Source organism: Vidua macroura, chromosome 15 (genome assembly GCF_024509145.1).
Source record: "Vidua macroura isolate BioBank_ID:100142 chromosome 15, ASM2450914v1, whole genome shotgun sequence".
Classification (NCBI taxonomy): domain Eukaryota; kingdom Metazoa; phylum Chordata; class Aves; order Passeriformes; family Viduidae; genus Vidua; species Vidua macroura.
The window spans coordinates 17,411,071-17,434,360 of NC_071585.1; the positions used below are offsets into that span (position 1 = coordinate 17,411,071).

The 23,290-nt window shown below is 60.8% G+C and overlaps 1 protein-coding gene across 1 annotated transcript; it reads left to right on the forward strand.

Moving 5' to 3' along the window:
* Positions 1–1,662: 1,662 nt before the first annotated feature.
* Positions 1,663–22,535, forward strand: AFAP1L1 (actin filament associated protein 1 like 1). Its single transcript, XM_053991446.1, has 19 exons — positions 1,663–1,713; positions 13,576–13,704; positions 14,147–14,230; positions 14,548–14,645; positions 14,786–14,897; positions 15,236–15,334; positions 15,707–15,918; positions 16,254–16,433; positions 17,101–17,187; positions 17,416–17,509; positions 17,639–17,791; positions 18,515–18,726; positions 18,984–19,129; positions 19,436–19,514; positions 19,627–19,741; positions 19,881–20,045; positions 20,602–20,780; positions 21,032–21,160; positions 21,379–22,535. The coding sequence occupies exons 1-19, from the start codon at positions 1,698–1,700 to the stop codon at positions 21,400–21,402; spliced, it is 2,313 nt and encodes a 770-aa protein (XP_053847421.1). The 5' UTR covers positions 1,663–1,697; the 3' UTR covers positions 21,403–22,535.
* The last annotated feature ends 755 nt before the right edge of the window (positions 22,536–23,290 follow it).

The following is a 23,290-nucleotide window of genomic DNA, read 5'->3' on the forward strand; positions in this document are numbered from 1 at the left end:
GGCATGCAGCAGGGTCGAACAATCCCAAAAACAGGCCAGGGACCTGTGGGGTACCAGCAGGAGCTGGCTCAGCTGTGAGGGGACAGCACAGCTTTTACCTCCACTGTGCCATGGGCCACATCCTGGTCCTCTCTGAAACCCTCCTGTCTTGGTGTCCCCATGGAGTGGATTCAGTTCCCTCCCTGCCATCCAAAGGTGCCCAGTTTGTTGCCCAAAAATCCATCAGCAGGTTCCCCTTGCAGGGGTTTGCCAGAGTTCAGGGGGCTCACTCAGGGCTGGAGTTTTCCCATCAGCAGCAGCTCCAGCTCTGGAGCTTTGTGCCAGCAAGGAGAGGGCTGGGGATTGAGGTGAAGGTGGCAACATTGCCCTGGGATCTGCTCATCTGCTCTAGTGCAGCAGTGAATGAGCAGAGTTTATTTGTAATTATTTCACTCATACAAAATAGGGCTCTCTAAATCAAACTCAGCTGTTTGTGGCTGTAGGAATCTTCCCTCTCCAGCAGCAATTCCAGTGAGGAAGCCTGGGGTATGTTATTAATAACAGTAATAACACAGCAGCAGGATCTTTTCATTTCCAAAGTATTTTATGGACAGTAACACAAGGACCTGCATGGCAAAGGTGGGGAAACTGAGGCAGGGCTTGGTTTTTTTTCTCTCAGAGCCAGGGCAACCTCTCCAGCTCCATTCTGGGGCAGCAGACACCCCAAGGGCCCCTGCTGGTGTGCCATTGCCCTGGTGGGGTGCAGGGACACCCCAGGTGTCACCAGCTGCCCTGGAAGCTGTCCCTGGCTGCTCTGCAATTCCCAAAGCAGTGTTGGCAGCCCTGGACTGAGATTCTTACCCCAACCACAGCCCCAAAGGTTGTGAAAGAACACTGGGGCTCAATCTGGAAGGGAAAGACCATCAAACACCCCCCCTGCAGGAGCTGGTTCCCAGCGGGGCGTGGGGGGGGTGAGAGGGGCTGAGTTTCCTGGAACGAAATTGCCCCAAAAAGGGGAATTTCTCCAGGCCAGTTGCTAATTCACAGCTGATATTTCAGTCATTGCTTTCCCAAGTGATAATAATTGGGTACGTGTGAACGCTCATCACGTTTCTGTCTCAGCCTGCTGTCCCCACAGGGCTCAGCTGCAGTGCCAGCAGCCTCTGTCCCTGCTGCCACGCCTGGGACACTGTCACACCTCCCACAGCTCTCCCAAGCCCAGGTCTCCCTGGAATTCCGTGCTGGGCTGGGACAACGACAGCGGCATGGCCAGGGACACGCTGGGCACAGGAGGGAGCAGGCAGGGAGGGGATTTTGGGGAGGGGGAAACGAGGAGTGGGGGCTCGGGAAGAGCTGTCCTCGCTACGGGCTGTGCGAATTCGGGGTTTTCCCCCTAAACCGAAGTTGCCCAACCCGGGCAGGTGGCGGTGGCCCACTCAAGACCCCCCACCCTTCGCAGGGGGGGTCTCTGCGTGCCGCTGGGCATGCAGGCTGCCAGGGGACCCCAGCTCAGGGCTGTCCCCGCGGGCTGTCCCCGGTGCCGTGCCGTGCCGGGCCGGGCCGGTGCTCGGCGCTGCCGTGCTCCGAGCGAGGGAGGGAGGGGCGGATGAAGGGATTGGCCGCCCCGAGCGAGAGCCGGCCCCGCCGGGCGGCCGCTGCCCGCGACATTCGCCCGCCCGCAGCTCCCCGGGCGGCCGCGGCTGCCGCGGCTCCGGACCATGGACCGGCTCAGCGGTAAGGGCACGGCACGGAACGGCACGGCACGGGACGGGACGGGACGGGACGGGACGGGACGGGACGGGGCGCGCATCCCCTCCCCGGAGCACAGCGCTCCTTGCCAGGCGAAGGGAATCGCGGGTCGCGCATCCCGTCCCAAGCGAGCGGGTGCATCCCCCCCGGCTCCATGTGGGACCCTGCTCCCCACCAGTCCTCCAGCAGGGCCGGCTGGGGCACGGACTGGAACCAGTTTCTCTTCGCTGGTAGGATGGGTAAAACACCAGGAGCCTGCAGGGGAGGCTGTGGGGTGTAAGCACTTGTTAGGGGAAATTGTGGTCGTGGGAAGGGAGGTGGCGTTCCCCGATGGGGCTGATGGGGTTCAGAGGGTTTCCCTGCCGGGGAGTCTCCCAAAGCCGCGGAGGGCCCGATCCCCACCCTGCTGGGGAGCAGCTCCTTCCCACACGTGTGTGATTGCTGCCTGCAGCCTGTGGCACCGGGCTCACGGAGCTCCTGGGCTTTGATCTGGGATCTGTAGAAACCTGCCAGGGCTTTGGGCCAGCTCTGCAGAGAAGGTCCTGGCTTTCTGCTGGGGCTGCCAGGTCCCTGGAGGGAGCACAGGGAGGTTTGCAGGGGGATTGCTCCTTGCTGCTGCTGCAGCTGATTGCAGCCGGGGGCCGCACGGGAGGAGCAGGTGGTGACACGATGGAGCAGGGGGGTCCTGGCCCTTGACCTGTCCTTGGAGGTGCTACAGAAACAATGGCCAAAAACGATAAGAGAGTGGCCAGGGGCGTCTCTGGCTGCCGGGGCTGGACCGCGCTGAAGTCGCAGGAGTGCTGGCTCAGGAGTGCTGTGTCTGCAGCCCCAGCTCAGCACCACAAAGACCCAGGGGTCGAGAGTTCCCCTTGCCGATGTAAAAGGATGGGGTGGCGTTTCCGCAGTGGAAAGAGCTCTGAGGAGTTTGGGACCGCTGCAAACACAGGCGCGGTGTCAGTGGCCCGCAGCCCGGGAGGGGACAGGGACGGTGACAGGGACGGTGACAGGGACAGCCGTCCGCGTGGCTGTGTCCAGCCAGGGTGGCTTTGCCCGCTCCGAAGGAGGGGGAGTGTTGTCAAGTGACACTTGATGCCAGAGCTGTCCTCCAGAGGACACCACTGCTGGGGACAGGGGGGCAGAGGGTCTCGGCGTCCCCATTCTGCTGTGTGAGCTGATGGGAAATTCCCTGCTTGCAGCTCAGCCCACCCCAAAAACCCAACCTAGGACCTCATGGCAGGGAAGGAGGGGATGCCCAGCTGGGGGAGCCGTGTCTGGGCATGGTTTGGCCTCTCCACAGGTTGACCCTGCCAGGGAAGAGCTGTTTTATCCCCCTCGCTGGTGCCAGCGACAGCAGCGCCTGCCTGCTTTGTTTTGAGTGCTTGTGATGAATTGCTGTTGGCACCTGGATGGCTTTGCTAATGGAAACCTCCCCCAGCCCCTCCTGCTCATCAGCCAGAGCTGCTGGATCCCTCTGGGGGCTGTGGCTCGTGGAGGGAAGGTTCCCTTCCCCGGTGAAAGGGGGCGTCTGGCGTTAGGCAAGAGCTCTGTGCCCATTCCCAGTCTCTGGCTGCTCTCTGGCAGCCCCTTCCTTCACCTGGAGCTCTGCTCAGGCCCTGCTGTATCGCGATTTTATCATCTGCCAGGTTTTTCTCGTTGCCCAGCAGGCTGAGTGCGTGGCCCAGCTCTGTACCAGTGGCTGACTGGGGGGATCGGTGCTGTGGGCTGTTGGCAGAGTTGTTTCAGGTTGTGCTGATGGAGAACCCAGCTCCCAAAGTGTGATTTGGGAGGTGATCCCTTGCTCAAACGCGCCTGTGCTCACACATGGCTTCTCCACCCTCATTAGTGTCTCTTCCCTGACCTTTTGAGCCACCAGAATTTAGGTCCTGCCCCAAACTTATCTGGGTTCTAAATCCAGCCAAGCCGGCGGAGATGTGTCGGGGATAAACTTGGCTCCAGCTCGCCCACAGGAATGGGGAGGCTGCAGGACGGGTGGGAGGGAGCCGGGATCATTCCTGCCCGGCTGGCAGCAGGAATCCTGCCGGTGGAAGGAAGGGCTCTGGGTGCTGAGGAGCACAGCCCGGGCCAGCTGTTAGCGCCGGGCAAGTGCCGAGCTCTCCTCCGCATTGCAGCCATTCCTTCCGCTGGAAACTCAACCACCGCCTGTTCCTAGCCCGGGGGTGGTGGGGAAGGGGCTGAGCCCCCCTGGGCCGGGTAGAACAGGGTGGGAGGCGGGATGCCGCTGCTGATGAAGAGCTGGAGTTGTTTGCCCCTCTGGATTTTCCAGTCTCCCGCTGTGTGCAGCGCTGGCCGTAGCAGGGAAAGCCTGGATCCGTGTGAAGCCTCCTGGCAGCTCTGGAGGGGCTGCTGGAGAGGGGAAGGACATTGTGGGATAGTGTCCCCCAGCCAGGAGCCCTGGGGACTGTCCTGTCTGCCTGCACTGCCTGGAAAACCTGCCTCTTTCCCACTCTTGACCTGGAAATGCTCTTTTCCTGTGCAAACGTGCTGAGCTGCGAGGCTGCCCTGTGCTGTGGAGCGGTGCCCGAGCTCCCACGGGCCTGCGGGAGGTTCCTATCCCTGCCCAGGAAAACTTTGTTTAAGGTTTTGAAGAAGCTGTCTCATCCCAAGCAGTGGGAAGCCTTTTCAGAGGAGAACACGGGGCTCGACCCAAGCTCTGCCTGTTGTTCAGTGGCCAAATCACTTGCTGGGGACAGGAGATAAGAGTGGAGCAGAGTGGAGGCTTGAAGTGGTTTCTGGCTTCCCAGACTTGTGTCCTAACCCCTCAGCCCTTCCCTATTATCTAGCCTGGCACAGCTCACGCTCCCTCCTGAGGAGCACATCTCCCCTGCATATGAGGAACCTTCAAATTAATGACACAGCTCTCTGTCCTGTAAAATACCGATTAAATGTCACCGTCCCAGGCCAGCGACACGACAGTGGGGCTGGAAAGCTTTCACTGCCAGCCCTGCACAAACAAGGGGCTGGCACCCCAGCCAGGGCACCCAGGAGGTGACAGAGCAGGGAGGGCACCCTGGCAGGCAGCAGCCGCCTGTCATCACCCCGAGGCGCCGAGAGCAGCGGCATTTGGGGAGCTCAGGGCCCTGGGTGGATTCTGGGCTGACAATCTGCAGTGGCAAAGGATAAAATAACCTCTCAGAGCCTCCCCCCGCAGCACGGCTGCTGCAGCTCCTTTCCTGCTCCTGATAAAGCCTCCCGTGGCATCAAAGCCGGCTCTTTGGCAGGCGAGGGAAAACACTGACATTTCGTAACCGTTTGGAACAAAAACAGCTTTGCTGCAAGGGGTTTCCATGCTCAAAATAATTTTTTTCTTTTTTTTTTTTTTTTTTTTTGAAGTGGTTTTCGTGTGCATTTGATCCTGGAAGTGATAAGAGGGAGCTCGGGGAGACGCTGGTATGCTCTGATTGCAGGCAATTAGCAGGAGATGTGTAAGGAGCGCTTTGAAGAATGGCTTTGGCTTTCTCCGGGTTTTTTTGGGTTTGTTTTTTTTTTTTTTTTTTTTGAACATTAAACCCACCCAGGTTCGTGATGGAGGAACAGCTGCTCATTTTAAGTGGACCAAAATTTTGGGACACCGTGGTTGTGAAGGGCAGAACAAGGACTAGAACTTAAGTAGCAACAGGTTTGAGAGCTGGTTTTGGTGTCCCGGAGTTAAAAGCAGGTGAACCAGTCCCAGCACTGGTGGAGCCGCCAGAGCAGTCGGGTCACACCTTGTCACTTTTCCCGCTGGGACATCCCGGTTTTCCTGCCCCTGCAGCCCTGCCCTGCAGGGGTTAAACGGGTAGGAAATGCTGTCGGATGGTGGCCTCGCCGCTGCACCTGATGCTCCCGGCGGAGCTTGGCAAGGGAAGGAAAGGGAAGGGCTGAGAAAACAACGCTCATCCTGCTCGCCGAGGGTCCTGCGGGGCAGCGCGGCCCCAGCCCCCACACACGGACACCCTGTGCTGTGCCCCGGCCTGGGGACTTGGGGACACGGCTGAGGTGGCCACTGGGAGGGTCCCAACCCCCGCAGCGGGCAGGGGGACTCGTGTCCAGCACAGCTCTGGACTCCTGGGCGTTGTCGGGGTCAGGGCAGGGATGCCAAGGTCTGGGTTCTGGGCACATCTCCCTGCCCCAGGGCCACAGGGACATTTCCCCCACTGGCATCTGTGGGTTCTCCTCCCATCAGCTCTGTAAGCTCCATCTGGATGTGATCTTCAACACATCCTGCTGTTGGAGGCATTTGGGAAAGAGCAGTGGGATTTGGGAGAGCTGATCCTGCAAATCCCCGCCCGTCCCCTGCTAGGTGAGGGTTTGGATCCTCCTCTCCTGCTCAGGAGCCTGTCACAAACTCCCCGGGTGACTTTTCCTCCCAAGAAGATGTGCCAGCTCTGGTGGCCTCCCCACGTCTCGCTCCTGCAGGTTGGGAATTGCATCCAAAGCATTTTGGAGCTTGGCTTTGGGGAATGGGGATGTACAGGACGTGGAGAAGTGTCTCTTGGGGTGCAGAGAGCTTTCCACCCCCACCAGAGGAGATTCTGGGGATGTGGGGGCTGGATCCAGCCCTGGGTGGTGGTGTGGACTGGTGGGAATTGGGGTTTTCCACTAGAATTCCTGCAGTTAGCTGGAATTCCTGCAATTAGCTGGAATTCCTGCAATTAGCTGGAATTTCAGCTCTCCTGGAGGCTGAGGTTTGGAGGAGACCAAGGGCTGCAGAGAGGTGACAGCTCCAGGTCCCCAGAGGCAGGAAGGTGTGACCCAGGGAGGCTTCCCACTGCTCTGCCCACCACGGAGGGTGGGCAAAGGCTTGGGGCACCATCCCAGGGCCTCTCCCAGTTCTGGAGAGGAGCCCAGGCCAACCTGTTGCTGGAGTTTGTTTGGAAAAGGCCGACACCAAAATTTTGGTTGGAGGAAACACAGTTTATTCTGGGTCCTGAGTAATCCTAACATCTCTCCTCTGCCTGAAGTTTGTTTTTTATACATTACTCAGCAGGTCTCGCCCCTGCCTGACTATTCCTTTAAAGGGCATCTCAAACCTCTCCTTTTCATTCATTATTTAAATGTGTTTTCCAGCCAGCAGCCTCCAAGCCCAGCTCCCAGGCTGGAGCATCCTGCCATGAGCTTGCTGAGCCTGGCACCGAGTCCTGAAATGTAGTCTGGGCTTGGCACTGAGCTTTAAAATCTAGTCTAGGAGTACTAAACCTGCTGCCTGTGATTTTCCAGAGCTGATCGTGTTGAGCTGGGGCTGGAGACCCCTCGTAGCTGGGGTTGGGAGCAGAGTTTGGAGGCTGCCCGTGGCCTCTCTGGGGACACAGCAGGGTCACTCAGATCTCTCACCCGGCTGGTTTTATTTGCTCAACATCTCGCTGTGCTCAGTTGTGAGAGGGGCGACCCAGAAACCACCCCCTGCTCCTCTGGGGTGGGGGTGGCTGCAGCCGCCAGGCCAGGGGGGATGAAGTTTGCTTTGGGTGAGCTAAAGCAAACAGCCACAAACTTCTCCAGGAGGCAGAGAAAGGGGGGACAGCCCCTGGAGAAGGGGTCCTGCCCCACAGCACGGGGCACTGGGGGGGTCATTGGCGGCCTGGGTCACAAGGAGGTGCTTGTTGGTGATTTAATCAGCCTGTTAATAATTACCTGTGAAGCTGCGGTGAGGAAGGGGCTGTCCCAGCAGCGGTGTCCCTGCAGGGAGCCTCTGCCCCCCGGATGCCCCGTGGCTGTGCTGGGGAGGCGCTGCCCAAGGGTGCCAAAGTGAGGGGCTGGGATTGAGGGGGGGGGCATTTCCCACCCACAGCCCACCCTGCTCTGGGTGTGGCAGCACCAGGAGAGGCCGGACCCAGCCTGGGGGTGAGCCTCAGCCAGCACCACTCCCTTGGGCTGTGCTGCTGGCACCGGCCTGGGTGGGATCCCGGTTCATCCTCGTTCCCATTTAATCCGATTACACTGGGAAGAGGTTTCTCTGCCCCCCCCCGGAGTGAGTGATGGTTCCTGCAGTGTGTGAGCTGCCAGGGACACGAATGCAGGTGATAATCTTTGCCCTCTGCGCTGCTCCATCAGCCTGTAATTACACTTCCCTCTCTTCAGGACTCCTGTTTCCTCGTTCAGGAGCGGCAGGAGGATGTGAGGAGCTCTCTCCTCCGGGAAGGAGCGTGCTCAGAGGGGGCTGTTCGGACTCCTGCTTGTGTCCAGTTCCCTCCTGCAGGGCAGAGCTGTGGCTCCAGGGGTGTCCCACAGCTCCCTTTTGTCTTCTCCCCTTTTTGGGAGGTGCAGAGGGCTCAGAACTGCTCTGTGCAGAGGGCCAGGGGGTTGGGGGAGCAGCTCTGGGCTGGGCTTGGCTGGTCTGTGCTGGGATAAGGCTCTGTGCAGGGCTGCTGATCCCGGGCAGAGGAGCCTGTGCTGCCAGAGGCACTGGGACAGGCCCGGGCCCCTCTGTGCCACTGCTGGAGTGAACTGGTGCCACGGCTGGAGTGAACTGGTGCCACTGCTGGAGTGAACTGGTGCCACTGGAGCCGAGCTGGGAGAGGATCCCCAGAGCTGCTGCCAGCGCTGGGTGTCTGCAGCAGATGGGGCACTGATGGAGAGGGCTCAGCAGGGACAGCCAGGCACCCTTTGTGCTTTTTAACCCTTCTGGTGGCACAGCCAGGCACCTTTTGTGCTTTTTAACCCTTCTGGTGGCACAGCCAGGCACCCCTTGTGCTTTTTAACCCTTCTGGTGGCACAGCCAGGCACCCCTTGTGCTTTTTAACCCTTCTGATGGCTCAGCCAGGCACCCTTTGTGCTTTTTAACCCTTCTGGTGCCTCAGCCAAGCACCCTTTGTGCTTTTTAACCCTTCTGGTGGCACAGCCAGGCACCCTTCGTGCTTTTTAACCCTTCTGGTGGCTCATCTGCCCCTGTCCCGGGCTGGAGCAGGGTGGAGGAGCCCTCCAAGCCCTTGTGTAAGGGGAGCAGCCGCTGCTCTGGGGGGGCAGAAGCGGGGCCCTTGAGCCCCCTCAAGCAATCAGGTTCCACCTTCATCTCCCAGGGTTGGTTTTCCGAGGCTGTCAGCTAAGGGTATCAATTACTGCAAGGCCACGCTGCTGAGGGCCCCAGGGGCTGTGCGTGGCTGCTCTGCCTGCGTGGTGGAAGTGCTGAGAGGTGAGATTTGAGCTTGCCTTGTGCTCCCCAACCCCCCGGGATGCTGCAGCACCCAAACTGGGAGCAGGATCACGGAGTTACCCCAGTGAGGGGCAGCTGGGGGGCCAGGGAGGGTGGCAGGGTGCCAGGCAGGCAGGAGCCAGCCCCGAGTGCTCGGTCCTGCTGGAATTGTTGGATGCAGAGTCAGAGGCTCCCCCCCATCCGCCCCACTCAAGGGGCCCTTGTTTGCAGGGAGGAGATGATTCATGTGCACCGAGTGGCCCCTCAGCAAATCTTCCACTGTTAGGGGATGTTGCCAGGGCTCGAGTGTGATCATTGATGGTTGGATTTTCCCTGAAACCCCTCCAGCCTGGAGCAGGACAAGGAGGAGGAGGAGGAGGAGGTGTTTTCCAGGCTGCTGTTCCTGGCCCTGCCAGCCCATCCCAGTTTTCCCCGCACCCAGAGGGTGCTGAGTGATGGGAGCAGAGCCTGGCTGGCTCCTGCCACCTCCGGGGGCCAGTGCTGCCCCTCTCCTGCCCGCTTGGCAGGGCAGTGCCACAGCAGCGGCCGCAGGCAGGGCGCAGGCAGCTCTGTCCTGCTGTCCCCTGCACAAAGGAACAATTCTGGGAGTGCCAGGCCATCCCCACCGAGGCACTTCCTCCCCCCCCCGGCGGGGAGAAACCTCCTTGGGAATGGGAATGGGAACAGGAACTGCCCTGGGAGCTCAGCAAAGTGCCCAGGAGGCCGTGGGCTTCCTCAGAGAGCAGCAGGAGGGGGCTGCCAGCATGTCACCCCTCTGGTGATGCCCGTGCTGGGGCACCCAGCAGGGCATGGGGACACGTCCCAGCACTGCAGGTGGCTCCACATCGACCTGTGGACAGGTGAGCACGGTTTGTGTGCTGCAGAGGACAGCTCCAGGTCTGTTTGTCCCACAGGCACCTCCCTGCAGAGCTCCCCCAGGGGCTGGGGTGTCCCTGGCTGCTGTCCCCACCTATTTGGGGCATCCCAGGAGCTCTCAAGGTTTGTTTGCTGCGGGTGGCAGCTGTGAGGAGCCCTGTGCCGGCAGGCAGAGCGGCCAAGGGCCCTGCCCGTGCCAACAGGAAGGATTTATTTGTGCTTGGGTTTTATTTTAGCTACAAACAATGGCTGTTACTCCCAGCATCCGATTTCCCCCGGCCCCCCTCCGGCCCAGGCATCACCTGGCGCAGGAGGAAGCGTGGCCGGAGGCAGGAGAGCTGTGGCCACAGGATGGGGGTCCCTGTGCACCTCCCACTGCATTTCAGAGCTGTGATGCAGCATCTCCCCTCCCCGGGGCTCTCTCAAGCTGCAGGCTGGGCTTTTCTTGGAGTGAGAACTCCATGGGGTTGTCTTATCTCTCCCCTTGCAAAAGCCCGGTCTCTACAGCAGGAAACTCCTGCTTTGGCTTGGCCAGAGACTCTTCCTCCTCCTCCTCTTCCTCCTCTCTGCAGGTCACTGGAGCAGGACCCGATTTTTGCTGCTGTGCTGGAGCAGAGCCGGGGAGAGGGGCAGGGAGGCTCTGCAGCTGCAGGCTGTGTGCAGCCCTTATCTCTGTGCTGGGAAAAGGGTCCCTGAGCAGGGGAGCACTTGTGGGGTCTAAAAATAGAGCTGGCCTGCTGTAGGGTGGAGAGGGGGCCTGGAGGGGATGCAGCTCCTTTGCTGCTTGGTGCTGCTGCCATGCAGGATTTGGCAGCACTGCCCCGGTGTCCTGCATGGCAGCAGGGTCCTGCTGCTGTCCCCTGGGTCACCCCGTCCCAGCAGAGCCGCCCTGGGTCCCCCCAGCCCCTCCAGGCCTGATGGTTAATGCTAAAGCCATCTGCTGCCACGGCTCCTGGCCTTCCCAGGCTCATGGACATCTCCCGTCCTGCCTCGGGCAGGCTGCAGACGTGGAGAGGAGGGCGTTTCTGGTGTCCCTGTGTGTCCTGGGGTGTCTGTTCAAAGCCTGAACGCAGGGCACCGCGGTGATCCCACAGATTTCGGGTGCAGGAGAAGCCCCAGCAGAAAGCAGCAGGTGGGAGCTATTTGCCAGCACCATCTGGAGGTGTCCCAGAGCAGGGGACACGGCGTCCATGTGTCACCTGTGGTCACTGTGACACCCCACCCCTCCTCCCCAGGAGCCCTTTGCTGTCCTGCTGCCGCTGTCCCCCAAGGGCACTGACACCAGTGCTCACCCCAGCACAGGAGATGTGTCCCTGTCCCCTGGGCCAGCTCTGTGCTCACTCCCACCAGCTCTTGTCTGTGCTGGTCCTTGCCTGCCAGGTGACCTTGGGTGTCCCACCATCCCCTGCTGCCCCCCTGGAGCAATCTCCCCTCACTTCCTGCAGCCCCCCCCCATTAATTTCCTTCAGGCTGGAAGCCTAACGAGCGTAGGAAATGAATTCCTTGCCTCCCTGCGCTCCCCCGGGCTCTGCTCAGCGTGCCCTCCTGGGATCACAGGCCTCTTTGACTGCCCCCTCCCTCCCCCCTTGTATTTTGGAGGATGTTTAACAAGGGAGATGGAGGGGACAGCTCAGCTGGGGGGAAACAAAGGCGCCTTCAGAGCTCTCTGTCCGTGCTGAGTGTGCCCGGCTCGGGGCATTGCTCTGAGCTCAGCCCCTGCCAGCAGCCCTGGCTTATCAGGCACCTTGGCTCTGCTGCCCAGCGGGGTCCCCGTGCCCCCTCCCTGCCTGCTGTGGCACTGTTAACAGAAACCAGGCTGTCCTTTGGCCCCTGGCTGGCCCAGAGCCCTGACACCGAGCTGGTGCCTGTGATGGGACGTGTCCTACATGTGGCAGGGGAGGGGGATGCTGCTGGCCCCATGGCCCGGGGTTTGGGGTGTTCTGGGAGTGAGGGGATGCTGTTGACCCCATGGCCTGGGGTTTGGGGTGACCTGAGAGTGAGGGGATGCTGTTGACCCCATGGCCTGGGGTTTGGGGTGACCTGAGAGTGAGGGGATGCTGTTGACCCCATGGCCTGGGGTTTGGGGTGACCTGAGAGGGGATGCTGTTGACACCACAGCCTGGGGTTTGGGGTGACCTGAGAGTGGGGGGATGCTGTTGACACCACAGCCTGGGGTTTGGGGTGTTCTGGGAGTGGGAGGATGCTGTTGACACCACAGCCTGGGATTTGGGGTGTTCTGGGAGTGAGGGGATGCTGTTGACACCACAGCCTGGGATTTGGGGTGTTCTGGGAGTGAGGGGATGCTGTTGACACCACAGCCTGGGATTTGGGGTGTTCTGGGAGTGAGGGGATGCTGTTGACACCACAGCCTGGGATTTGGGGTGTTCTGGGAGTGAGGGGATGCTGTTGACACCACAGCCTGGGGTTTGGGGTGTTCTGGGACTGGGGGGATGCTGTTGACACCACAGCCTGGGGTTTGGGGAGCTGTGGAAAGCCAGTGCAGGGAGGAGCCTTCACAGTCCCCCTCCCCCTTGTGGGAGCTGATGGCTGAGCTGGGGCAGCAGGAGGGTGAGTGACTCCCGAGATGTTTGCAGGTGCTGGCTGGACAGGGGAAATCAGGCTTTTTGTCCCAGCTGCCTCCTTGCAGTCCCGTGCCCTGCCAAGCCCTGCAGGGAGGATGTCTCACCTTCCTGGAGATCACCAGCAGGAGCCTGATCCTGTCCCGCCTGTGCAGCACTCTGCAACATCCCAGGGAGGGTTTTCCTCTCTTCCCTCCCTCCCTGCCTCTGCAGAGGGGCCCTGGGGGCTGGGTGCTTACCCCAGCCACGAGGCAGAGCAGGTCCCCACCATGGGAGCAGGGGCCAGCGAGCTGAGCGTGGGCAGGACCTGTCCCGTGGCTGCCTGTTGGCTGTGGGATGTCATTCCAGCTCAAGGAGCAGGAATCCCTGTGGCTGCCTTCTCCTTCCCTGTGGCTGCCTTCTCCTTCCCCAAGGCCTGAGGGGTGCTTGTCTGCTCCTCCTGGAGCAGTGCTGAGGCCTCTGCTGCTGCCTGGGGCTGCCACTCCTGGCTTGGCCTGCCCATGGGAGACGGGCACTGCCCGGTGCTGTGGCCAGAAGGGCCGAGGCTGCTCTTCAGCTTGGCACTGGGGAGGGAGGAGGAAGCAGGAGGTCTGTGGAGGTAGAGTGCAGGGAGGCAGGAAGAGCCTCGTGAGCCACATCCTGCCCCGTGTCCTGGGACGGTGGCCACTGGGGCTGGCACGTTGTCTCTGTGCCCAGGGGCTCGTCTTGGCTGGCACTGCTCCCCATCATCCCCCTCCTGCTGGGCTCCCCTTCACCCTTTGAAACACCAGTTGGTTTTATTGTGCTGCTTTTGGCTCCACGCTCCTTACATGAGGAAGGAGGATCCCATCAGTGGCTCAGAATCCTTCCCTTCCTCTGGGAAATGCCCTGTGCCAGCCCCTTGCTGCTGCCCAGCTTTGCTGTGCCAAGGAGCAGTGTGGGGACAGCTACAGCCCTGCCAGGGTGTCCCCACGCTCTGGGGCACACGCTGTCCCCTCCTTGGAGCCATCCCCATTAGTCAGCACATCCAAGCTGCCTCTGTGGTGACTTTTGGCCTCTGTTTCTGTCCCTGGAGACCCAAAGCCAGCTGTGTGCCACCCCAGCTGTGCTGTGAGGATGTGTGGTGGCTGCCAAGAGGAGGGATTCTGCACTGGGAGGAACTGCAGCTCTTTCTTTCTGCGCCATCCAGAGCTCCAAGTTTGCTGGAATTCCGGCCCATTTTGCCTTGTCTTGACCCCAGCATCCCAACCCCCCCCCGGCTGACGGGATTTTTCCTGCTCCCCTCAGTGCTGGACCAGCTCCTGCCAGAGCTCAGCGTTCTGCTCAAGCTGCTGGACCATGAGTACCTGAGTGCCACCACGCAGGAGAAGAAGCTGGCTGTCTCCACCATCCTGCAGAAGCTGCAGCCACCTGCAGGTCTGTGGTGGCCAGGGGCTGTTCCCAAAGGCAGTGGGTGTCCCCAGCAGTGCAGGGAAAAGCTTCCGCAGGGCAGGGATGAGCCCAGCACCTGCTCAGCCCCCTCAGGGCACTTTGCTCCCTGCTTTCCCTTCTGAGCTCCTCCCTGGCCGGGAGCAGGGCTGGCGTCAGCCGTGCCCCGGGTCCAGGAGGGCTGCTCCCTGCGGAAACGCTGCTTCCAGAGCTCTTCCTGCCTGGGTTTGTGCTGAGCGCAGGGGTTTCCGCGGGAAGGCCGGCACTGTGCACCTGGGGCTTCACAGAGCCCCCATTCCTGCTCTCCTGGGGGAGCTGCAGCATCCCCGGGGGTTCCTCCATCCCCGGTGCCTGCTCTGTGTCCCCGGGACTGTGGGGACGAGGGGTGCCAGTGCCTGCCCCAGGCTCAGAGCATCCCCCTCAATTCCAGGGAAGGATGTGGACTACATGTACGTCAACACAGCGTCCCTGGGCAATGGCACCAGCTTCGTGGAGTCCCTCTTTGAGGAGTTTGGTACGTGTGGCTGAGCTGGAGGGGTGCCCTGGGGGTCATGCTGGGTGTATCTGGTCCTGGGGCCCTTTGGAGGAAGGGTGACAGTGACATCCTTGTGTCCAGAGTGGGCATCATCGCTCTGGGTGCTTGTTCCTGCTCCCTTGGAGCTGTTTGGGGGCTGGCCATGAGGGAACCCAGGCTCCAGCTGTGTTTAGCAGTGATTCCCATCTCCCAGCACCTTCCCAGGGAAGGGCCATGGAGGGAGATCCCTGCAGGGCACAGCTGGGATGTCCAGCTCTGCTTTCCTGCTCCCCTCACCCTCTGCTTACCCCGTGCAGACTGTGACCTGCGGGACCTGCAGGACATGCAGGAGGAGGAGGGGGACACCAGCGACGCCGTTGGCTTGGAGCTGGCAGGGAGCCAGACAGCCAAACCTGTAAGTGCCTGGCTGTCCCCGAGCCAGGTCTGCGTGGGGAGGTGACAGGGGCCAGGGTGGGACCCTTCCTGTGCCCTGCTGGGGCTCCTGCCCCTGCTGCTGCCTGCCTCATGCTGGAGGTGTTTCTGTTTCTGCTCCAGGTTCCTGTGGATCCTGCTCCTCCTCTGCCCACCACTCCCCCTCCTGAGGATTACTACGAGGAAGCGCTGCCCCTGGGCCCTGGCAAGGCCCCCGAGTACATCACCTCCCGCAGTGAGTCCTGCTCCAGCCAGGCCAGCAGGAGGGTGGGGGGAGCCCCACGAGCCGCCCGCTGCATCCCTCACCTGCCTGACAAACCAGGCAGCTCTCAGTGGCTCATCCTGGGGAAGGAATTGTCACTGCTCCCACCAGCAGCGCTCCTGTCCCACTCCTTGGTATTGCAAGGAGTTGTTGGCTCCAGCCAGACTGGGGATGAGGTGATGGGGAGACATGAGAGCCATGGGAGGAACAATGCTGGGATGCCCTGCAGAGCGTGCTTGGCTGTGCCCCACTGAGCATCCATGAGGGAAAACCGAGTGTACCAGCCCCAGCCCGCTCTGCTTCCCCTGCAGACAGCTCCAGCCCCCCCAACTCCATCGAGGACGGCTATTACGAGGATGCAGACAGCAGCTACCCCGTCACCAGGATAAACGGGGAGCAGAAAAGTTCCTGTAGGTATCTGGGTGTCCTCGACAGGGAGGGGAGAGCTTTGGCAAGGTCCAGCCCGAGGTGGGGCTTGAGCAATGGGCTGGGGGCTGCTGGGGTCGAGGCTGAAGAAGCAGGATTTCAAAGTGTGAGCCTTGCAAATAAATCAAGCAGCCCAGGGCTCTGGATAGACGCACCTGGGGCTCGGCCCACGAGCATCCTGCTGGGATTCCAAGGGAAGTGAAGGTGGCTGCTGCCAAACGCTGCCGTTTCCAGAGGGTGCCACAGAATCCACCTATCCCAGCACCCAGCCCAGCTCTGTCTGGAGCCTGCTGGGCATGGGGAACCCTGGCAAGGTGTGTGGCACCTTTTAGGGTGACTCCCCCGCTTCCTTCCAGACAATGACTCGGATGCCATGAGCAGCTCTTATGAGTCCTACGAGGAGGAGGAGGAGGAGGGCAAGGGCCAGCAGCTGACACACCAGTGGCCCTCAGAGGAGGCTTCCATGAACCTGGTGAAGGATTGCCGGATCTGCGCGTTCCTCTTGCGCAAGAAGCGCTTCGGGCAGTGGGCCAAGCAGCTCACCATCATCCGGGACGGCAAACTGCTGGTGAGCCTGGCCTGGGGGCACAGACACCTCCCGGGGGGTCGGGAGGGTGGCTGAGCCCAAGCTGAAGGAACAAAAGCACCCTCCAAACAAAGCCCCTGCCCCAAGGCTGCCACCCAAGCAGCAGCTGCCCTCGCTTACCTTGCAAGGAAACAGAGGGCTGCCCTATTTTTGGGACACCACGGAGTGAGAGGGCACCCTCAGGCTGTTGCACAGCCTGAGCCCCCTCCATCTGTGCCACCAGCGAGGGACTCCGTGCCACCTGTGGGAGCCCCCAGCACAGCAGCCAGCCAGGCAGGTTTGGCTGAGCCCTGAGCAGTTCTCTCCGCTTCCCTCAGTGCTACAAAAGCTCCAAGGACCGGCAGCCACACGTGGAGGTGCCCCTGACCACCTGCAACGTCATTTACGTCCCCAAGGACGGGCGGCGCAAGAAGCACGAGCTGCGGTTCTCGCTGCCGGGGGCCGAGGCGCTGGTGCTGGCAGTGCAGAGCAAGGAGCAGGCTGAGGAGTGGCTCAAGGTACCCCTGCTCCTGCCAGGGGCATCCACAGACCCCCACCTTGGCATCCTCCCTGCCCGAGCTGGGCAGGGGGCCGCCCTGGGAACGGCCTTGCCCCGCTGGAAGGGGAAGGGGGCTTTGCTCCCGGCTCTTATCGGCCACTTCCCAGGGCCTGGGCGGCTCCGGCGCTGATAGCCCGGGCTGGGGGATGTTTGCTCTCCCCTTCCTCTTCCCCAGGGCCCTTTCCTGCCTTTGTTCAGGGCCGGGAAGCGGGGGCTGCGGGGAAGGGGCAGCGGGTGGGAAAGGAGCGTCTGAGCACACCGCCGACGCAGCTGTCACCCCAAACGTGGGAGAACGGGGTTGTTTTACACACCCAGGACACGCCACGCCTTAAAACAGGGGGGTCACGAGGTGTCCTGTGCTGGCAGGGTGATGGCTGGCTTGGCACCTAAGTCTCTCCCTTCTAAGATTTCCAAAATCCTTGACAAAATCCACAAAACTGGTTGAAGTTTTGAAGGGGCCAGGGTGTGAGCAGTCCCAATCTGGGTTTGCTGCCCTGAGCTGTGGGGACCAGGACCTGTCCCCATGGTTCAGCCTGGCCCTGGAATGAAGGAGCTGAGCCAGGGAGAGCAGCGCTGGCCCTGGGGTCATTTTGAAGTAAATGAAGGGGTCATTTATCACTGTGCAGGTGATAAAGGAAGCCAGCAGTCCAGCAGCAGGCGGGATGGAAGCCCCCACCTCCCCAGTGATGCCGTGCAAGATGGAGCTGGACAAGGTGATGATTTATGAGGGCCCTATCCAGGGGCTGTGTGGGGCTGCTATGGACAAACCTGGGGAACCCATGGCTGGAGGACCCCAAATTCCTGGCGCTGCACAAGGAGCCCTTCCCATTCTCACAGCAGCTCTGTAGGGCTGGGAAGGGGAACCGGAGCTGGAAATCCCAGCCCTGTGCAGCGGGATGAAGGGCTGGGGGTGGTGCTGATGGGATTCTGCTCTCCCACAGCGGCTGTCCCAGGAGAAGCACACCTCGGACTCGGACAGTGTGGCCATGGGTGACACCGGGTCCCCGGCTGCCCGCAGAGAGCACGGCGAGCACGGTACAGTCCCCGTCCCCACTGCCCGCCCAGCCAGGGCCAGCTGTGTGCCCCCGGCTGGGCAGCATCCTCTGCAGCCAGGTGGGATGCCAGGACACGCACCAGGGTCACACAGCTACCCTGTCCTTCCAGGGAAAGGCAAAAAGAGCGGCCTGGCTGACCTGAAGGGCTCGGTGAGCCGGGCAGCGGGGAAGAAAATCACCAGGATCATCAGCTTCTCCAAGAAGAAGCCGTGCCCCGAGGACACCCAGACCTCCTCCACCGAGGAGGACATCCCCTGCTGCGGTTCGTGCGGGCTGGGGCAAAGATGGGGCTGGGATTGGAGTGGGATCAGTGGGCAGTGACATCCTTCCCCCAGCGTGGCTGCGGAGTCAGGGGTGGGGACAAGCTCACCGCGGGGGCTGGGACACTGCCCAGGCCTGGCTCTGCAAATTCCAGTGATGAGTAGGCAAGGGGTCACCCATGTGCCCAAAAACGGGCTTGGGGGGGACTTTGTGGTACCGAGCTGGCAGCTCCCCTGGGCCCAGCTGGTTGTCTGGGGGGAAACTGAGGCACGGAAGGGCTGGATGAACAGGAAGCCATGCTGTAAGCTCTGTCTTGTCATAGCCTGCCTGTTGTTATTGGACACCAGGTAAGTACACAAACACTTGGTAAGTTTAAGGGTTAAAAAAAAGCATTTTATTCAAGCATCTGATATTTATGGAATTCTAGAGGTGACTGTGGATTGGAGGATGGAATTACTACTTCTCTAACTACACTGGTCAAACTAACAGTCTATCAATTCCCTCTTTTTATAAAGAAGAATGTAAAGCAATTATTATTTACATGAAGAGTGTGTGAGAACTCTAGTAGAAATACGTAAATAGATCAGAAAGTTGAAGAAGTTTTATGAGAACTGTAAAACTTTCAAAAGAACTATAAAAGAAAACGCTTTTAATGATCAGGGCAACACCTGCCGAGGCACAGCCAAGCAGGTGCTGATGCCCTTCCCTCCCCTGCCACCCCCAGGCTACCTCAGCGTGCTGGTGAACCAGTGCTGGAAGGAGCGCTGGTGTCGCCTCAAGGGCAACACCCTGTACTTCCACAAGGACCGCACGGACTTGCGCACGCACGTGAACGCCATCGTCCTGCGGGGCTGCGAGGTGGTCCCCGGGCTGGGCCCCAAGCACCCCTTCGCCTTCCGCATCCTGCGCCACGGGCACGAGGTGACGGCGCTGGAGGTGAGCGGGGTGCGGCGGGGCTCTGAGCGCGGGGTTGTCAGGCTGGGGGAGCAGCCCTCGGGATGAGCAGCATCCCACGCAAGCAAGTGCCTTGTTTTGGCCTCCCCCTGGAAAGCTCAGGGCACCTTTTGGGTGAGCTGCACGGGAACTTGGTGCACAGAGGGGGATTGCGCACGGCAGGGATTTGCGTCAGCAGGCAGCAAGGATGAGGGGCTGGGAGCTGGGCGTGCACCCCAGCTCTTCCTCTGTCCTCCCAGGCAAGCTGCTCTGAAGACCTGGGCCGCTGGCTGGGTCTCCTCTTGGTGGAAACAGGCTCCCAGACAGCCCCAGAGGCCTTGCACTACGACTACGTGGATGTGGAGACCATTGCCAACATCGTGACGGCCGTGAGACACTCCTACCTGTAAGGTCGTGCTCCTGCTGTGCCAGGGGTTGGGTGCTGGGCTGGGCACGGTGATCCTTGGTCCTGTGGAGTCCCTAGAACGGGCACAGGCTGGGCTGGGGTTTGTGGTTGTGATCTTGGGGACGGTCAGTGCCCCAGGAGTTGTTCCCTAGGGCAGGATGGGAAGCTGAAAGGGTTTCATCAGTGCTGATGGAGGGTGTGGTAGGGTAGGGTTATGAGATGCAGGAATCTCTCTGAGCTGGAAGGGTTCCCTGAGGGGCTGGCAACGATGTTCTGGAAAGGAAGACCCCACCCCTCCTTCTGCAGGTGGGCCAGCTCCTCCCAGGACCACCGAGCGGACTCCTCTCGGGTGGTGTACGATGATGTCCCCTACGAGAAGGTTCAGGTGAGCACCGCTTCGTGGCTCATCCTCTCCCACCACAGTGGCCCAGGGAGCCGTGGCCGGGCTGGGGTATGGCCCTGCAGGTGTCTCAGCTCGCTCTCTCTCCTCCCTGCAGGCAGACGAGGAGCCGGGGCGGCCGGGGGCCGCTCAGGTGAAGCGCCACGCCTCGTCCTGCAGCGAGAAGTCGCGGCGGGTGGACCCGCAAGTCAAAGTGAAGAGACACGCGTCCAGTGAGTCCCCGGGCCACAAACGTCCCCAGGGCTCCTGGCCGGTGCGGGAGGGGGCCGTTCCCTGAGGGATGTGGGTGGGCTCAGCTGCACCACGGGTGCCATCGGTGCAGCCCTTCACGGACCCTCCCCGTGCCTGCAGGTGCCAACCAGTACAGGTACGGCAAGAACCGGGCCGAGGAGGACGCCAGGCGATTCCTGACGGAGAAGGAGAAGCTGGAGAAGGAGAAGGCATCGATCCGCAGCGAGCTGATGTCGCTGCGGAAGGAGAAGCGGGAGCTGCGGGAAGCCATGAAGGGCAGCACGGGTAGGTCGGGGCCATCCGAGCGCTGCCGGGCACTCGGGTACAGAGCACAGGGACACCGCGGGGACAGCGTGGCCGGGAGCTGCGCTGGCTGCAGCGCTCTGCCGGGCTGGTACAGAGCACAGGGACACCGCGGGGACAGCGTGGCCGGGAGCTGCGCTGGCTGCAGCGCTCTGCCGGGCTGGTACAGAGCACAGGGACACCGCGGGGACAGCGTGGCCGGGAGCTGCGCTGGCTGCAGCGCTCTGCCGGGCTGGTACAGAGCACAGGGACACCGCGCTGGCCGCAGGGACAGCGTGGCCGGGAGCTGCGCTGGCTGCAGCGCTCTGCCGGGCTGGTACAGAGCACAGGGACACCGCGGGGACAGCGTGGCCGGGAGCTGCGCTGGCTGCAGCGCTCTGCCGGGCTGGTACAGAGCACAGGGACACCGCGGGGACAGCGTGGCCGGGAGCTGCGCTGGCTGCAGCGCTCTGCCGGGCTGGCAGCCCCATCTAGTGTCCCCGCGCAGGAGGATGGGTGGATTCTCCCAGCGCTGAGCTCTGGGTGATTGTGCAAGCAGGGCCGCGGCTGCAGGAGCTGGAGCAGCGGGTGGCGGTGCTGGAGGAGCGCTGCCGGCAGAAGGAGGAGTCTCGGGTGGATCTGGAGCTCAAGCTGACCGAAGTGAAGGAGCAGCTGAAGCAGTCGCTGGCAGGAGGGCCGGCCCTGGGGCTGGCCGTGACCAGCAAGACTGAGAATGGGGTATGCATCCCTTTTTCCTCGCTCAGAGCTCCAGCTTCTGCAAGAAACAGTGGTTGGGGTATTGTGGGGAGCAGCACAGGGGAGAGGGGACATCCCTGTGGCTTTGTCCCATTGTGGACAGAGGTGTGTGAGTTGAATTTGGTCACCTCAACTTTTATCTCATTACAGTTCATGCTTTTTTTTTTTTTTTTAAGCTGGTTGTCAATGCTTCCTGAGTTTCCTGAGCTTTTCTTGCTCCCCCTTTTCCACAGGAAACTACAAACAAGCCAAACGGGAGCCCCCCTGAGCACTTGGTCCCTGTGAACTGTGCAGCAGAGCTGAGGAAGAGAAGCCCCTCCATCATCCCTGCCAACACGGGGAGCGTGCTGCGGAAAGCCAAGGTCCTGCTCAGCTCTCCCTCTCCTCCCTGGCCCCACGGGAAATCTCAGTCCTTGCCCCTTGTTTGACCATGAAATCATGGAAGTGCAAGGCTGGGTGGGAGAGGGAAATGCTTGGAAGATGCTGGGTCTTAAGCCCCCAGCAGGGAGGGATGCCTTGAAGTGTTGCTTTTCCAGTGACGTCTGCTCATCCCTTTTTTTCTTTCTTCCTTTCTCTGCAGGAATGGGAAAAGAAGCAGACCTAAGTCAGCCTGCCAAGCCCTGAACACACAGCGGGGATCACAGAGGAGCTACCAGCCCCCTTTCTCTGAGGCACTGGGAGGGTGCTGGGAAGGCGTGGTGGAAGAGACCTTCTGCCAGCCCCACCAGTGCGGCACCACCAGCACTATAACCCAGGGGAAGGGGGCAGGAGGGGACTGGGGAGGCGGGTGGGGAAAGGGAGTTCCTTGTGGATCAGGGTCACAAACTACTGGGAAACCCAGCTCTGGGGGAGCCTGCCCCGGAGCCAGGAGTCCGACACAAACTCTGGGTGCAGAGGGAAGGAGGGGAGAGCCTGGCGCTGGCAGTTGGCACTGCCCAGCAGGTGCTCCAGTTTTGGGGATCAGCGTGTGTCCAGGCTAACATTTGCCAAAGCAACCATGGACTCGTTGGGGGTTTTTGGCCCCCTCAGTTTTGGGATTCAGGAGCAGCTCAGGACCAGCCACTTTGGAGATGCCAGTTGTTCACCCTGCTCACAGCTCCCAGCTCTGCAGGGTCTCATCTCAGGGTTCCTCATGGCTCAAGCTTGCTGTGCCTCAACCAAGTGCCTTTGTTCAGTATTTCCTTCTTGTTCTCCAGGCAGTATGGGTGAGGGCATGCTGCCTTCCCTTGGAATGAAGGAAGCTCAAGTGTCAGCACTGGAAAGCAAATTAACAGTGAGCACCTTTTACCTTTGCTAAACAGCTTAGAAGTGTTGCAAAGGGCTGGGGATGGAGGCAGGCCAGCTTCCTGCCCCGGTCCCATGCTGGTTTTGGGGGGAGAAGGGATGGGGCTGTCTTCTGGCCAACAGCACATTCACACTCCGGCTGCTGCACTCAGACACGGGTTGGTGAGGCATGTGATCAAAATGGAGTGAAGTCTAAAAATTAAAAAAAAAAAAAAACAAAAAACAAAACAGCAGGGCTATTGGAACAGAAAAGTGAAATGGGGTAAGGTCATTCAGCACAGGCAGAAACAAAGGACAGGAATGGAAAGGCCACAGCTTTTGTGCTGGGAACAAGGGAGTCACCATCACCCTCTCATGCTATGGAGTGCCACAGTTAACCTCTGGAGCTCGCTCTTCCACAGCCCTGTGTTAGTACCTAGGTAAGCAGCTTTTAATAAAAATGCTGGCACTGGCCTGCCCGGTCCTGTGGCTGAGGGAACAGGGTGGGAATGCTACTCCTGCTCCAAGGGAAAGGGGCTGGGCTGAGCTCAGCACCCCTGTGGCAGCAGCTGCTGGGACAAGCAGCACCCTGGAAGCACATCAGAGAATCCCAGACTGGTGTGGGTTGGAAGGGACTTTAAAGCTCATCTCGTTCCAAGGGGCAGGGACACCTTCCACTATCCCAGGACCCCATCGGTTCCATCCACTCTGGCCTTGGACACTTCCAGGGATGGGACAGCCACAGTTTCTCGGGGCACCCTGTGCCAGGGTCTCAGCATCCTCGCAGGGAACAACTCTTCCCCAGTATCCAATCTAGCCCTATCCTCTGGCAGTTTGAAGCCATTCCCCCTCATCCTTCACGCTGGCTCCCCGTGGGTAGCCCGTAGCTGTCAGCAGCTTTGGCCGAGGCTTTGCGCTTTGGTTCATGTTTGTTCACCACGGGTAAGGAACGCTCGCAGTCTCTTCCAGTCCTTTCCTGAACTAGAGGTGAAACCTGCCCTGTTACCACCCTTTAACGTGCTGTGTGTCTCGGGGTGAGCAGAGCTGTGTCCGGGTCTGAGCCCTGCGGGGAGCAGGTCCGAGCCCAGGGGGCCGGAGCTGTGTGCCCACTGTCCAGCTCCGAACTCCATCCACTCTGGCCTTGGACACTTCCAGGGATGGGACAGCCACAGTTTCTCGGGGCACCCTGTGCCAGGGTCTCAGCATCCTCGCAGGGAACAACTCTTCCC

Coding starts and splice junctions, on each gene's coding strand:
- AFAP1L1 (XM_053991446.1), top strand. Junction 15,335..15,706: donor CGGGGAGCAGAAAAGTTCCT/GTAGGTATCTGG, acceptor GCTTCCTTCCAG/ACAATGACTCGGATGCCATG. Junction 15,919..16,253: donor TCCGGGACGGCAAACTGCTG/GTGAGCCTGGCC, acceptor CGCTTCCCTCAG/TGCTACAAAAGCTCCAAGGA.